The sequence below is a fragment of the Scardinius erythrophthalmus genome (assembly GCF_964197995.2).
Source record: "Scardinius erythrophthalmus genome assembly, chromosome: 17".
NCBI classification, from domain to species: Eukaryota; Metazoa; Chordata; class Actinopteri; order Cypriniformes; family Leuciscidae; genus Scardinius; species Scardinius erythrophthalmus.
The window spans coordinates 18,009,056-18,025,960 of record NC_138237.1 but is presented as its reverse complement, the minus strand read 5'-3'; the positions used below and the strand labels follow the sequence as shown (position 1 = coordinate 18,025,960).

Sequence of the window (16,905 nt, the reverse complement as noted above, 5' to 3'; positions counted from 1 at the left end):
GCGTTTTTTTAACAAGCAGTTTAATCATAGCCAGCTTAAAGTTTTTTGGTACGTATCCTAGAGACAAAGACGAATTAATGATATTAAGAAGAGGATCTATGACCTCTATGAAGCATCTCTTTCAGTAGCTTAGTCGGTATAGGGTCTTACATACATGTTGTCGATTTAGATGATTTAACGAGTTTAGTAAATTCTTCCTCTCCTATAGCAACGAATGAATCAAATTTTTCCTCAGGGAGACTACAATGCACTGCCTGGTGCGATACTGTTGAAGACGGTTGCATAGTTATAATTTTGTCCCTGATATTATCAATCTTATAAGTGAAGAAGTTCATAAAATCATTACTGCTGTGCTGCTTGGAAACTTCTGTGTTTGAAGCTTTCTTTTTCGTTAGTTTAGCCACTGTTTCAAATAAAAACCTAGGATTATGTTTATTTTCTTCTAATAGGGTTGAAAAATAAGCAAATCTAGCAGCTTTTAAAGCCTCTCTGTATGCAATCGAGCTCTCTTTCCATGAAATGCGAAATACCTCTAGTTTTGTTTTCTTCCAGTTGCGCTCCATTTTTCGGGCTGCTCTCTTAAGGGCCTGAGTGTGCTCGTTGTACCACGGCGTTGGATTATTTTCTTTAATCTTCTTTAAGCGCAAAGGAGCAACTGTGTCTAAAGTGCTGGAAAAGAGAGAGTTAAAAGTTTCTGTTGCAATATCAAGTTCTTCTAAGCTATCCGGGATGCTAAGATGATGAAACTGATTAGGAAGATTATTGATAAAGCAATCTTTAGTGGCAGAAGTGATAGGTCTAACATATTTGAAACACGGAGTCGGCTCTGCAGCCTTGGCTAAATGTAATTTACATGAGACTAGATAATGATCTGAGATGTCATCGCTCTGCTGCAGAATTTCAACGCCACCCCCATGCTTCACAGTAGGGATGGTGTTCTTGGGATGGTACTCATCATTCTTCTTCCTCCAAACACGTTTAGTGGAATTCTGACCAAAAAGTTCTATTTTGGTCTCATCTGACCACATGAGTTTCTCCCATGACTCCTCTGGATCATCCAAATGGTCATTGGCAAACTTAAGACGGGCCTTGACATGTGCTGGTTTAAGCAGGGGAACCTTCCGTGTCATGCATGATTTCAAACCATGACGTCTTAGTGTATTACCAACAGTAACCTTGGAAACGGTGGTCCCAGCTCTTTTCAGGTCATTGACCACCTCCTCCCGTGTAGTTCTGGGCTGATTTCTCACCTTTCTTAGGATCATTGAGACCCCACGAGGTGAAATCTTGCATGGAGCCCCAGTCCGAGGGAGATTGACAGTCATGTTTAGGTTCTTCCATTTTCTAATGATTGCTCCAACAGTGGACCTTTTTTCACCAAGCTGCTTGGCAATTTCCCCGTAGCCCTTTCCAGCCTTGTGGAGGTGTACAATTTTGTCTTTAGTGTCTTTGGACAGCTCTTTGGTCTTGGCCATGTTAGTAGTTGGATTCTTACTGATTGTATGGGGTGGACAGGTGTCTTTATGCAGCTAACGACCTCAAACAGGTGCATCTAATTTAGGATAATAAATGGAGTGGAGGTGGACATTTTAAAGGCAGACTAACAGGTCTTTGAGGGTCAGAATTCTAGCCGATAGACAGTTAAAAAATAATATATTGTGATTTCTGGATTTTCTTTTTTAGATTATGTCTCTCACAGTGGACATGCACCTACGATGACAATTTCAGGACCGCTGCTGTTCACTCTGTACATGCTACCATTAGGAGATATCATTAGGAAACATGGAATTAGCTTCCACTGTTATGCTGACGATACTCAGCTCTATATTTCTTCAAAACCTAACGAAACTTACCAATTCACTAAATTAACAGAATGCATAGCTGATATAAAAAATTGGATGACTCGTAATTTCCTACTTCTAAATTCTGAAAAAACAGAGATTCTAATTATTGGACAAAAAACTTCCTCACGTAATAACCTAGAATACTGTCTAACGCTTGATGGCTGCTCTGTTAAGTCTTCGTCGTCGGTTAGGAACCTGGGTGTGCTCTTTGATACCAATCTTTCATTTGAAAGTCACGTGTCTAGTATCTGTAAATATTCAAATACTTATTTTCCTCACTGTATATACAAGCACAATGCAAAAGAAAAAGCACCCCTGTGTGTTCAGACTGTCCTGCGTGCTTTATGGTTGAAAGAAGCCACTCTTGCGGTGCTGAGATGGTTTTTGGTATTCCATCAGCATATCTCTAGTGCAAGAGCTGAGACTATTTAGACCGTTACAAACACAATACAAAACACACAGAAACAACCCTGGGCTACAACTGCATACAAGGAGCAAAAGATGGAATGACAGAGTGAGATAGAAATCAAGAGAGAGGTAACAACAAGAGATTGAAGAATGTATTTAAAGAGATAGATCATCTAAAAATTTTAATTCTGTCATTTACTCACCATACACACTCATGTCATTCCAAACCTGCATGCTATTATTCTTCCGAATAAGCACCACCGTTCAAAAGTTTAGGGTCGGTAACATTTTTTTATGTATTTAAAAGTCGTCTCTTACGTTCAACAAGGCTGCACTTATTCAATCAAAAATACAGTAAAACAGTAATGCAGTTTAAAATATTGAAATAGATTGCAATAATATTTCAAAGTAATTTATTCCTGTGATAGCAAAGCTGTATTTTCAGCATCATTACTCCAATCTTCAGTGCCACATGGTCCTTCAGAAATCATTCTAATATGCTCATTAGGTGCTCAAGAAACATTTCAAAGAATGAAGATTTTCATTTTTGAGTGAACGATCCCTTTAAGGCAATGTGTTTATATTTAGTCTACCACAGTTTCATGGTCCAACATTAATTATCAAAGAAGGTGTTAGGTTACTGACTCCCACAGGACAGAATATTTCCTGTATTACAATAGGTGCAGTTTAATCACATCGGCTAAAGCCCTAAAACACCTGGGTTGATCCCTGGAGAAAGTGTGTCCTCACTAGATGGTGCCTTCAGGACTTTTCCAATCGCCTCAGCAGGAAAGGCTAACAGCTCAGAGATTTTATAAGGTTTTGGGGTGTCGGTCGTGCTGCTGTCTGAGAAAGGCTTATGGGAGTAGCTTATATTTGGGATGAAAGAGATGGAGCAGCCCAGTCTAAATACCACAGGGCGGTCTGTGAGAGCATATATGTGGATCAGTGCGTGTTCACATGTTTGGACCACAGCATCTCATTTGCTAGTCCATGGATGTCGCTCCCCATCATCCTGCTCTTGCTAGCCATGTGCAGTGAGGAGCAGCCGCCTGTTAAAGCGGTGTCCCCTCAGGCCACGCCAAAGGGATTGCCTTTACCGCGCCACATCACCAGGAGGGGATCAATGTAACCGCCCTCCAAAGAATGTCATCCTCATCAGGCCCCAAGGGGAAAGTGAGTCCCAGTGAAAATGGATCAACAAAAACCTTGCTTTCAGGGCGCAGACATGAACAGGCATATCAAATCACAACCAGGATTCGGCTGGTGAGACTAGAATGAATGAAAAAGCTTATGATGATGTAGGTGTATAATTTACAATACCGGTTGAGTCGTTTCAGTGTTTTCAATGTAAGAATGCATATTACAATACATTGGCACAATTTCTTAAAGTTCTGTCTTTGACATTTATTCCAGTTATGGTATAAATCCTTCTTTTGACCACTGTGTATAATGTTATTATATCTTTTTTGCTCCTTACTCCATCAACCCTTCCTTCCTTCCACCCTTCCATCTTTTCATTCATTCATTCATTCATTCATTCATCTAACCATCCATCATCCCTGCCTTTTTCCATCCATGCAACCACCCTTCCACAAAACCAACCACCCATTCATCCAACCTTCCATTCATTCATCCTATCTTTCTTCCTTCATCTATCATTCTATCCATCCTTTCTTCCTTCCTTGCTTACAACCATCTATCTTTCCTTCCTTCATTCCATCCATCCATCCTCCTTTCCTTTCTTTCCTTTTCCTATATTTCCTTCCTTTATCCCTCTTTATCGTCTGTCTATCAGTTCCTTCCTTTCTTATATCCATCCTTATATCCTTCCTTCCTACCTCTCATCCTTCCGTCCTCTTCTCTTCCAACTCTTAAGCTTTCCATCTATCCATCCAATCATCCATCCATCCTCCCTTCCTTTCTCCATATTTCTTTCCCTTCCTTCTTTACTTGCTTCCTTCTACCCACCCACCTATCCATTCATCCATCCTTACTTACACCCACCCATCCACCCATCCATCCATCCTTCCTTTCTTCCACCCACCCTCTCACCCATCCATCCATCCATGTTTCCTTTCTCGATTCTTTCTTTAAATCTTTCTGCCTTACTCAACCATGACAGACGCATATAAAAGCATTGGGTGTGATCATCAGACTCTTTCTGGAGATTTGAGAGTTCTCTCAAAGTGTCTGGAGGGATTAAAATGGGACGTTTATGCATTTATGCAAATGTATCTAGTTTCAAAGTGGTTCCATACTGGACTGGGCCATGCAAGAGTACCTTGGGAGGTGCGTCAGAGCCGGGGTACTCGCGCTGGTCCAACTTGTTCCAGCGCTGCATGAGTTTAATAACCATGGGATTGCTGAAGTCCACCAGCTGAAAGCCTGTCACATTGGCTCCCCCATGCATGAAACGCTCCAGATTGATGTCCTTAAAACCCTGCCAGAGCAAAGAAGGGGAAATAGTAAGAAATACAGAGAGAGAGAGAGAGAGAGAGAGCGAGAGAGAGAGAGAGAGAGAGAGAGAGAGAGAGAGAGAGAGAGAGAGAGATTATTAAAATGTAGTTGGCAATGCAGCGCTACGATAAGAGAAATTCCACAAACATTCATATCCAGCTCGCCTCTGTGAGCCAATTCCGTGCACAGCCAGAGAGCAGAGAGAGAGAGAGCATGCTCTGCAGCTCCCAGCATCATTAAAACACTGTCACAACCGCTCACTGGAATACGAATTAGTCTCTCAAATTGATGTATCTTGCTTAAAGAAAAGCGAGGATTAAGAAAGAAGAAGAATGAGGGAGGGCAGGAGACAGCAAGGCCAAGACAACTAGAGAGAGAGAGAGAGAGAGAAGGAGAGACCAGTAGAGTGGAATATGTAGAAAGTAAGAGATAAAGCAGAATATGAAAGGCAGACAAGCTGACAGGGAGAATAAGGCGATAAAGGAATAACATTTAGCTCACCAAATTTGCCATGATGTAATGGTAGCCTTTGACATGCTTGCCGACACTCACAATCTGTGGAGATAAACCAGACATTTGTAGTGAGGGCAAATTCTAAAAGCAAATACATTTGTCAGCATTCATCCAGCATATGAGTGTACAGCAGAGCTGTAAGCCATTGGGAAAGCAGAATTCCGCTGTTATTAATTATTTCTAATCAAACACGCTGCCTTTTTCCAATACCACGCTGAAATTTGATGAATATTAACGCAAACACCAGCTAGAATATCTTAAAATGACTTTGACAGCTACAAAATAAAATATTAAGGGATCAGTTTGTAGGGAATAAAGAAATATGCCTGTCTAATTTGCCATTTCTGCAACAGAGTTAGTTGAGGAAATGTGTTGTTTTTTTCCCTCAGGACCTTGAGCATATTTAATTCTCTTTAGTGAACTCTGATGCACAGTGTTCAGTACAGTGTACAGACCTTCAAAAACATTTTTAACCATTCAGGGTATAGTGTTGCATTACCTTTACCTCTTCCTTACAATTCTCTCTGACTGTGCTTTTTATGTAGTATTGTGCTATTTTTACAATGAAATTTAAAACACACATTTCAAATCAAATACAATAAATGTACATCAATTATGTTGTCAACCCCAAATTATTTTCAGGAGATTTAAAGAAATATTTTCATACAGGAATTACCATATTTTTGTAGCTTGAAAATTATGTCCACTCCAATTAAATAAAGTAAAAAAAATAAAAATAAATACATTTTGGTTTGACTCTCTCTCTCTCTCTCTCTCTCTCTCTCTCTCTCTCTATATATATATATATATATATATACACAGTCAAACCAAAATTTATTCAGACACTTTCAACATTTCTCAGATTATCACAGTTTATACGCTATAGTTTAGAAAATGGTAATAAAATATGACAAGAACTCAGAGTTATCAAATCAGTTGATATTTCACTGGTTTTGGCCATCCTTTTGTTAGAGATTCACAAATGAATTAGGTTGAATATCTGTCAGCTGTTAAATTTAAGTACACAATTAGATGATACCAATTTAGGTCAACTAATTACCAAGCAATGCTTAACTTTGTTCAGTCTGTGGTGTAAAAAGGTTGCATTAGCAATTAAAGAAAAAAAAAAAACGCAAAACATGGTCAGGTCAAAGTGTCTGAATTATTTTTGGTCCCAAATTGTCCCACTGTATAATGAATTTTATATGTCACAGGTTACTTTATTTTGCTATCCTCACTTACATAAATGAACTATAGTGTCCTGCACCCACTGGTAAATAAATATCACAAATAATATATGGTGTCTGAATAATTTTTGGTTTGACTATATATAAAATATTAATATATTTCATGTTATTTTACAATAATGCATGCATCAGAGGGCAAAAGGGGACACTTTTTATATCGACCTGAAAATGTCCCCTTATCTCACCTGTTCCAGCATGTTGTTCAGTCTCTCTGCCTCCAGGTCTATGACAAACGTCTTTTCCTGCCTACGGTCCAGGTCTTCGAGAAGCTGTCGGTAACTGGCATCATTAAAGTTCTCAACACATATAGCGCTGACCTGCCAACCGTTCTGGCCAGCCTTTTCCATGATGGCCTGTAGTATGGAATAACCTATGACAAAAAAGGGACAGTGAGGCATTTGATCAGCATGTGCATCAAACCACCGAAGGCTTGAACCGTTGAGCCACGGCTCCAATTTATCTGAAAGAATGTGATTTGTGGCATTGTCAGTGAGTCATTCCTGCACCAGTGCGATGTGAGCGATCACGTGGCACAGATCGTAGGGCGCTGATACCAACCTCCTGTCCTTTCATGCAGACTCATTTTAGGCCTCAATTCCAATCCATGGAAGCTTACAGTCCCAGAAGCCTCAACAGTGCTCAGAGAAATGAAAAAAAAACACCCTTCTTCATGAAACTAATCTCCTGCATCCTTAAAATAGAAGCCAACATCATGCAGGCGTGCCGGTAAAATTGGAAGTCAGAAAGAGATGATTTTTGTCACCTTCTCCAAGGTGTGATTGAGGCTTCTTGAGAGCTCCATTACAGTGCTTGTGATTCCAGCTACAGTCCTCAGTGCTGCTTGTACTAATCAGACAGGGATGGTGTTGGATATGTTAATCTAGCTGTTTGAAATAGGCACTAGGAGCCGCTGAGGCCCACTTGACTCCAAGATGAGCAGATGTCCCTGCAAAACGGACCCTTATGGTCACAATCAGAATTTGGCAACGCAGCTCGCTCAGTTCCACTATTTAATAGATTAACCTGTGCTTGATCTGGCAACTCTTTAGCTCATTCGGGTGTTTGTAACCTAAATGTTAAATGGGAAGGTATTTATGTTAGTATATGGGTCTATCACAGATGACAATAAAGAAAAAGAAAAAATCTTATTTTTTAATCTAACCCAAGCGTGCCGCACAAGCCCTGAAAAGTCAAGCCAAAACGTCTCGATCAATTAATTATTTCACACCGAGAGTGAGGACGGGGCCTTGATTTCGCGGCTTTACTTCCTGCTCACTAACTGCGCAGGTCTGGTCCCGAAATCGCTACTGCGCAGACTCAAGCCCCAAGATGTCAGAGCCATATCGGGACACTGGCGGCTTCACTTCTCACCAATGGAAGAGAGCGAAAGGTCGTCGTCCATATTTTTTTACAGTCTATGATCTAACCCAGTAAAATTTAAAAATGTTTCCTTACCCCTATATACATTTTCACACATCTCAAAGTGATAGTTTACCCAAAAATTAAAATTGTCAAAATTTATTCACCCTCACATTGTTTCAAACCTGCATGACTTTCCATATTCTGTGGAACACCAAATAAGATCATTTGAAAAAGTCTAAAAAGTGTTTTTTTTCCGTTCTTTTTCTACAATTCAGTGTTATTTTGGGCCAAACTGACTTTCACTGAATAGACGAAAACACAAAAATGTTTTTTTTTATATGTATCTTTGTTTTGCATTCTGCAGAAGAAAGAAAGAAATACAGGTTAGGAATGACATGAGGGTGAGTAAATGATGACAGAATGAATCATTATTTTAATAGGTAAAAAGTATTTTTGCAAATTTTATGAAATGCGTTAGTAGCATTACAACCTGAACTAACAAACAAACAAATAAATATATTTATAATAATAATATATATAAAATTGTATTTATTTCAGAAATTAAAAACATGCACCTTTAATGCAAAAAAAAAAAAAAAAGATGCACTAGGATGTGTTAAAACTGTGTATTTAATCCATTCATGCAACTGGCATATACTTTTATCCATAGCATTTCAAGGTATGCGTTTTATCGGCATTTGTGAAAATCAAATCCACAACCCTGTTTGCAGCATCATGCTTGTACCATGAACATTATGCATTAAATGCTGGTTGAGCAACAATGGTGTTTACCAATGCCCTGATGCTCTCGGGACACGTGTAACACAAATAGTCATGAATTAACATATCAAAGCACTGTATATGATGGCTGATGTGGACATTTTAACATGCCAGTGTGTTAAACAAACAGCAATCAGTGAAGTAGCCTGATTACATACACATTCACAAGCAACACACTAAACCTGCACTGCACTCAATATCTGCAGACACCTGCAGTATCGACCACGAACTCGGAGCTAAAATTCATCTGCCATCTATTTCAAATCTCAGCCTCTGCTGCTAATAATTCAAGCCCCCAGTGAAGAATCGAGCTCTGATTAATAGCTGATAAATCAGTAGCTTGGGGTGTCATGTGCATATGTGAAATATCCATGAGTGTGCAAGAACCAACGAGATCCAAAATCAGCTGCCAGCATCCACCCTCCCCCCCCTCATCTTCCATCCAGCCCAGCAGGGGGAAGCAGCCGTGTGTGTGTGTGTGTGTGTGTGTGTGTGTGTGTGTGTGTGTGTGTGTGTGTGTTTGTGTGTGTTTGTGCGTGTGTGCGCATATGGGGTAGGCATAGACAGAGAGAGAAGAGAAGGACAACAGACCATGAAAATGTAGTGAAGTGCCAACCTTTTACACTAAACCATTCATCATGTCCACATCCCAGTCAGATTGTATCTGCTCAGAAGCTCTCACAGCAGACTGAATCTAAAACAACTCAGCCAGTAGTCTAAACAAGGACCATCAGGACAAATCTGTGCTTTTCAAGACCATAAAAGCACTAATATTGGCCAACCAGATTAAAATGATAATCTGAATGTCTTTTCTGACAGTTGTCGCAATCATTTCAGAAGTGACGGGGGCACTGATCAAGTTTTGGAAAATCATTTTCTATTTTTCTTAAAGGAATAGTTCACCCCAAAAGTAACTGAATAATCCATATTACACTATATAATCACTCCAGTACTTTTCAAACACCTTTATCTATCAGTCTTGGTTTATGCCTCACTCAAATGTACCCTTTTATAAGTATAGTTCTCTGTCTCTAAATTATGTCTGAATAAGCTGTTATCAATGCTTGCCATTTTTAAACATTGAAAATATAAATGATTATTAATTTATATGTATATATTTAAAAAAATAAATAAATAATAAAAACACAAGAATAACAAAATTGTTAATAATAATATTAATTTACAATAATAAATTATTGTTAATATTAATACTAATAAAATACTAATATATTATTATTATTATATATGTACACTCACCTAAAGGATTATTAGGAACACCTGTTCAATTTCTCATTAATGCAATTATCTAATCAACCAATCACATGGCAGTTGCTTCAATGCATTTAGGGGTGTGGTCCTGGTCAAGACAATCTCCTGAACTCCAAACTGAATGTCAGAATGGGAAAGAAAGGTGATTTAAGCAATTTTGAGCGTGGCATGGATGTTGGTGCCAGACGGGCCAGTCTGAGTATTTCACAATCTGCTCAGTTACTGGGATTTTCACGCACAACCATTTCTAGGGTTTACAAAGAATGGTGTGAAAAGGGAAAAACATCCAGTATGCGGCAGTCCTGTGGGCGAAAATGCCTTGTTGATGCTAGAGGTCAGAGGAGAATGGGCCGACTGATTCAAGCTGATAGAATAGCAACTTTGACTGAAATAACCACTCGTTACAACCGAGGTATGCAGCAAAGCATTTGTGAAGCCACAAAACGCGCAACCTTGAGGCGGATGGGCTACAACAGCAGAAGACCCCACCGGGTACCACTCATCTCCACTACAAATAGGAAAAAGAGGCTACAATTTGCACAAGCTCACCAAAATTGGACAGTTGAAGACTGGAAAATGTTGTCTGGTCTGATAAGTCTCGATTTCTGTTGAGACATTCAGATGGTAGAGTCAGAATTTGGCGTAAACAGAATGAGAACATGGATCCATCATGCCTTGTTACCACTGTGCAGGCTGGTGGTGGTGGTGTAATGGTGTGGGGGATGTTTTCTTGGCACACTTTAGGCCCCTTAGTGCCAATTGGGCATCGTTTAAATGCCACGGCCTACCTGAGCATTGTTTCTGACCATGTCCATCCCTTTATGACCACCATGTACCCATCCTCTGATGGCTACTTCCAGCAGGATAATGCACCATGTCACAAAGCTCGTATCATTTCAAATTGGTTTCTTGAACATGACAATGAGTTCACTGTACTAAAATGGCCCCCACAGTCACCAGATCTCAACCCAATATAGCATCTTTGGGATGTGGTGGAACGGGAGCTTAGTGCCCTGGATGTGTATCCCACAAATCTCCATCAACTGCAAGATGCTATCCTATCAATATGGGCCAACATTTCTAAAGAATGCTTTCAGCACCTTGCTGAATCAATGCCACGTAGAATTAAGGCAGTTCTGAAGGCGAAAGGGGGTCAAACACAGTATTAGTATGGTGTTCCTAATAATCCTTTAGGTGAGTGTATTTGTTGTTTGTTACTTCAGGACAGGTTGTAATACCGGTATATGTGTGTGTGTGTGTGTGTGTGTGTGTGTGTGTGTGTACAATTATTTATAAATAAGAATAACAATAATACTTTTTAAATTATTATTATTACAAACAACAACAACAATGTATTAATAATAATAATCTAAATAATAATAATAATACATTTTTGCCTTCTTTTATAATATTGCTGATGCTGCAATAGTGCAATAAGCCTCTCAAGGCTGTGCATTACAGTAAGCATCTCCAATAACTTGAACGGAATGTATTTTTCGAGATGACACAAAATCTATTTTAAACATGTTTTTAAAAGAAATAAAGTATATGGATGTGTGGAGGAGGACATAAACTGCAATCTGCAGTTGGTCCATCCTCCAACTATGGATTTTACAGTGTTTACAGGCACAACATAAAAGTGGATGGGTGCACATCACTAAGGCCCATCTTTAAAAAAAAATTCACTGTAACGTGGAGTCTCTCTTGTGGCTTCATTGCTTTATGTAAAAAAATGCCTTATTTACTGTATAAACACTTGATGAAATAGATACAAGGATATTGAATGCTCTGATTTTGCTAACATTTAAAAAAAAAACTTGATTTAGCTCACCATATGGAAACTTTGCAAATAAGTGGCATATGGGATGTGAAAAAAAAAAAAAACATGCCTGTGGCAGATGTGAGAGGACCAATCATAGAAACTCCAAGAAATCTGCATGTCAGGAACATCCGTGATATGACAGAGAACAGCGCATCTTATACTTGCACGGGACAACACAGATCAGTTGTGTTATTTATAGGATATTTTGCAATGAGCCCTTATGAATTACAGTCTCAGATGACAGTAGGAAATTGTGCTCATCTTTCAAAGGAAGTCTGTGCATGCATTTCAGAAGTGTGTTAGACCTAAAGCCACAGCTCACCTCCGAGGCTCCTGGGATAGTCTCAGTCTAACACAGCAGAACAAGACGAGAAAAGAAAAAACATTGATGGAGAGGATAGGGGAGAGAGACATGCAAGCAAAAAAGAGAGTGGCTGTTTCTGGCCAACAAACTGCTCATAAGAGTATCTGTGAGTTTAAGACCTGACCCCATCTCCAGAGAATAAGGCTCTCTTTTAATAACAAGCTCCCTGGAAACAAAATTCTGATCATTTCTAGTCACCTGACTCCATGAGACAACCAATAATGTAGTAGTTATATTGATTTAGGTGAAAAATGCTCTTCAACATAGCTGACTTCTACATTTACATTGCATATCCAATATCATTGGATACACCCACACATTGATCCAAACCTGTATGACTCTCTTTCTTCTGTGAAACATAAAAGGTTTCTTGTGTAAAACATCACATTTCATAAAATTGATTCATATTACTTAAACACTAAATTCCAAGTTCTCTGAAGTCATTTGACATATTTTTGTGAGGAACAGGCCAACATTTTCTTTGTTAGATGTTTTTAAAGTTCAAGACAGTTAATTAGAGAACTAGCAATGACTAATTCAAGAAAAAAAATCATTTTCTTTTGAGTCATATCTTTTTAATGAATCATTTACTCCAGTTCTGAATGAATCCTCATTGATTCTGTTCTCAAATTCAACTTGGACAGACACTGACTCACTTATCCGTTTGCAACAACTAACAGCTGTTGGAGAGGAAGATTATCAGTGAATAAGTCCTTAAATTTTGGTCTGTTCATCACATATGTTATTGTATGGAATTAGAAGACTTTGAATATAGTGCATGATTCATATGGACCACTTTTATGATAACTTTACAATGCTTTTGAATCACATTTAAACCTTGAAATCTCCAGTTCATTGTAACTGCCTGAAAAAAGTGACCAGTCTGATTTGTAAATCAGATCAACTGGTTCATTAAAAGAACTGACTTAATAACTGACTTAAAAGAACGATTTGGTCTCAAAACAGACTGAAGTATGGCTCACTAAATAAAAAACAAAACAAAACAAATTTCAGTCTGTTGTATATAAAATTTGTATAGCTTCAGACTTGTATGGTGATTTTTATTTTTATTGTGATTTTTGTCCTCTTTGGACCTTGACAGACGTTTTCACTATGAACCGCTGCTGTATGTAAAATAGGTCTGTGAAGATTCTTTAAAATGTATCTTAAAGGTGGTATCAGCGATTTCAGGCCCAAACATAAATGATCACATTCATCTAATATTTCGCTAGCTGCACGCCCCATAAGCATGCTGTCAAAAAAACGCGTCTCTCTAGGTAGCCTAGGCTCTGAGATCTGCACACAAAAACAGTTGGTATCAACATCACTCAAAACCAAAATAAATAGTGTTCCAACCAATCATCGACAGGGGCGGGTGTTGTGAGGTTTTGCGCTCGTGCACGGCTGCCTATGACGGCTGCACGCGAAAACCTCACAACACCCGCCCCTGTCGGTGATTGGTTGGAACACTATTTGTTTGGGTTTTGATTATTTGGCCAAACAGACTGAAAACAGCTGTTTTTGTGTGCAGATCTCAGAGCCTAGGCTACCTAGAGAGACGCGTTTTTTTGACAGCATGCTTATGGGCGTGCAGCTAGCGAAATATTAGATGAATGTGATCATTTATGTTTGGGCCTGAAATCGCTGATACCACCTTTAATGTGTTTCATAGAAGATAGAAAGTCATGCAAGATTGGAACAACATGAGATCAGCATATTCATTTTTGGGAAAACTATTCCTTCATGACATTATGCAGAATATTAGTATATACACCTACTGTATTAAACATGGCACTTAATAACATTTCTCTGATCTAACTAGCAAATGGTCATGTGTATTAGTATGAGTAGGTGTGTTTCTGGGCTTTTTATTGTCTTACCCCTGTCGGTATCGTAGAGAAAGACGAAGCGATTCCATTCGTAGTGGTCTAGCAGGCTGAGAAGGGCTCCTCGTATGGATGGCCGCAGCTGTAAGACAAACTGGCTCTCGCCCTCGGTGGGGAAACTGGGTGTGATGAGGGAGATGTGCAGTGCGCCGCAGAAGGAAGTTAGCGTGTGAACCGACCTCTTGTCGTACAGGCCGAAAATGGCGAACACGCCCCGTGAGTACTGCGAGCAGACTGCAAAGCAAAACAAAGAGAAAGAGAGTGAGATGCTTAAAACATTAATTACACAAAACCTGAGGGAGTACTGAACATTTAATTGACTTTAGAGCATTAGGACCCAGCTGATGTTAGTGTTCTGGTACAGGGCTTTTCTGTGGGTGTTTGAAACATTAATGAAACAGCCTGGGAGACCCTTCCACCACCTGAACAAGTACATTTATTGTCTACATGAATTCTATTACCAGGTCAGCTCATTTGAGCATCATAGTTTTGAATGTTACACAAGAATGGCAAATTAAGAAAACAAAATACAAAAGCCATTGTTTAACACAAGGAGGGAAATGATATCTGGAGAAAGTTATGCCTCATCTCAATCTCAAAGGCAGTTTCTCAGCTGGCAGAGAAGCCCTGGAAGTTTGTGATTTGAAATCTTTATCGGGACAATAGGACCAAGGTTATTTTTGAACCAATCACATGAGCTGTAAATATCATGTGAGTAATTACTCTGGGGTAATTAATGACAACACTGATTATATTAATTAGATATTAAAAACCTGGCCAATACAATAACCGAATAATTATTTTCATCTTATAGCTGACAACCAGTAACGGACAATATTCAAATTCTATACTTTTTTAAAAAGTACAATAAAAAACGTATGTGTATAAATAAATATGTAAAAAAAAGTTAAATCGTTAAATAAGTTTTTGCTCTATATTGCTCTATAATAAGTATATTTAGACATCAAAACATTATGATATAAAGTATGATACATTTATATTCATTTTGAGAATTGCTAAAGATTACATTAAAAGTATTATTAAATTATTATAGTTTTTAAAGATTAACTTTAAGACAGCATTACAGGACAGCAAAAAAACTCAATTTATAGAGTATGTAATACAATTTTATAAGTATGTAATATTGGCTAATATAAATCCCAAATGTACTGATAAAATAAAATTTAAAATAATAAATTTCACAATGACATTTGAGTTCATGATTTTAATGTTGTTTTTTTTGTGGAAGACTAAAGACTAATGACAGACTGTTGATCTTTGAATAAAAATATGTTTGTTTCAGGTTTGAAATTCATTATCTTTTATTATAGGATATGTAGTCTAATATCATATATATCTGAACACCGTCCCAAATTTCAGCCAATCGCATCTGGTCACCCTAACCTTGCCCCTTGATTTAACATTGGAAAAGCTACAGGGTGCTTGCTTTCTAAATGGACTTTTCAGAAAAAAAAAAAAAAAAAAAATTGAAAATTGAAAATTGGATCAGTTCTATGTAGACTTGCTCATTATTGAGTCAGAGCTTCAGCTGTAAGTGCCAGCAGTTTCCAATATACACTTTATATGCTGTATGATAATGAGCTCCACGCTGCCTCTCCTTGTGTTTTTGCAATGCTGAGAAACTTAAGTCGCTGCTGAACGAAACGTCTGATCTACTGCCTCAGTCTGAAGTGAGTAGTTAAGCAGGCCCTTCTCTGAAAATGTCTCTCACGTCTGACAGTTTTGCAGTTATTGTCAGTTTTCCCCTTTTCATATTTCTTTCTTGCACCAAGTCCGACTTCTCAGCTTTGAAGCTTAACTGCGTTACGCTAAATGGAAAAACCAATTGGCTTTGATGATTTTTGCTTTCCGGTTTCTGTTCCGAATAAACAGCCAAAAAGACTTTCCATGTTTTATGGGGACTTTCCATAAACATCATCATTTTTAGACTGTAAAAACTAAATATTCCCCTAGAACCCAACCCTTACAGAAAACTCTCTGCATTTTTACATAAAAAAAAAAAATGGACATGGTTTGGTTTATGATATCTATTTCCTCATGGGGCCCAAAAAATGTCTCCAAAAGGTGAAATATTTCTTGTATTACAACAAATGTCCCCACACACAGAGAGAGAGAGAGCTAGACAAGACCATTAAATGTTTCTGAACCTTTTTTGTCTTATGCACATGTAAAGCCATATTTTTAAGGCACAAGAACTTCTTCATTGACAAAAAAAAAATTCAGTAATGTGTTCATACTAGGGCTGGTGCAAATACCATTCTTTGAGCTTCGAAGCTTCGGTAGTAATCAACACCGAATATTCGAAACTTCAGAGGGAGGGGCTGAACATATTCTTTTCTCTAATAAAGGCAGGAATCTCTGTGTGTCTGTCTGTCTGTGTGTTTGCATTTTTATTATGCCGAGAACCGTTCATCCAACCGACTTCACACTTGGCGGGTGTGTTGCTGTGGACCAAAGTGCAGTGTCGCATTTGGTGCAATATGGTTAATAAACAATTAATAAACCACAAAACAGTGCAAACCGGAAGCAGCGCGCCTCACCCTCAAAAATAATTTCTGGAAGCAATTATATTCAGGCTGTATTCTATGGAAGCCCTGAACCGCATGGTGAAAAAAAAAAAAAGAAAACTTATTTTGTTATTTCGAGATATTAAGTCGTTATTTCGACATAAGTCATTTCGACATAATATCTCATTATTTCGACATAATATCTCATTATTTCGACATAACTCGTTATTTCGACATAATAAGGGGACATTCTAATCTGCATTAAGCCACATTAAGCGTTCTTATAATGGTTTTCTATGGGAGGAAAATGCTTAACATGTAATTAAACACGTTTGCGTTCATATTCTGGGCTCATCTGATTTTTTGTACATTGTATAGCCTACTTTATTATGATTTTAGTATCATAATGATTAATAAATGCA

The 16,905-nt window shown here is 38.3% G+C and overlaps 1 protein-coding gene across 2 annotated transcripts in view; it reads right to left on the bottom strand.

Moving 5' to 3' along the window:
• The window catches only part of gria4b (glutamate receptor, ionotropic, AMPA 4b), a gene marked incomplete at both ends in the record, with an annotated part of 110,391 nt that overhangs the window by 38,145 nt on the left and 55,341 nt on the right, over nucleotides 1–16,905 (bottom strand). For both annotated transcript variants that reach the window (XM_081390169.1, XM_081390170.1), the window contains 4 exons: nucleotides 4,537–4,695; nucleotides 5,214–5,267; nucleotides 6,658–6,842; nucleotides 13,950–14,189. In XM_081390169.1, coding sequence (XP_081246295.1) covers nucleotides 4,537–4,695; nucleotides 5,214–5,267; nucleotides 6,658–6,842; nucleotides 13,950–14,189 — 638 coding nt within the window. The remainder of the gene's footprint in view (nucleotides 1–4,536; nucleotides 4,696–5,213; nucleotides 5,268–6,657; nucleotides 6,843–13,949; nucleotides 14,190–16,905) is intronic.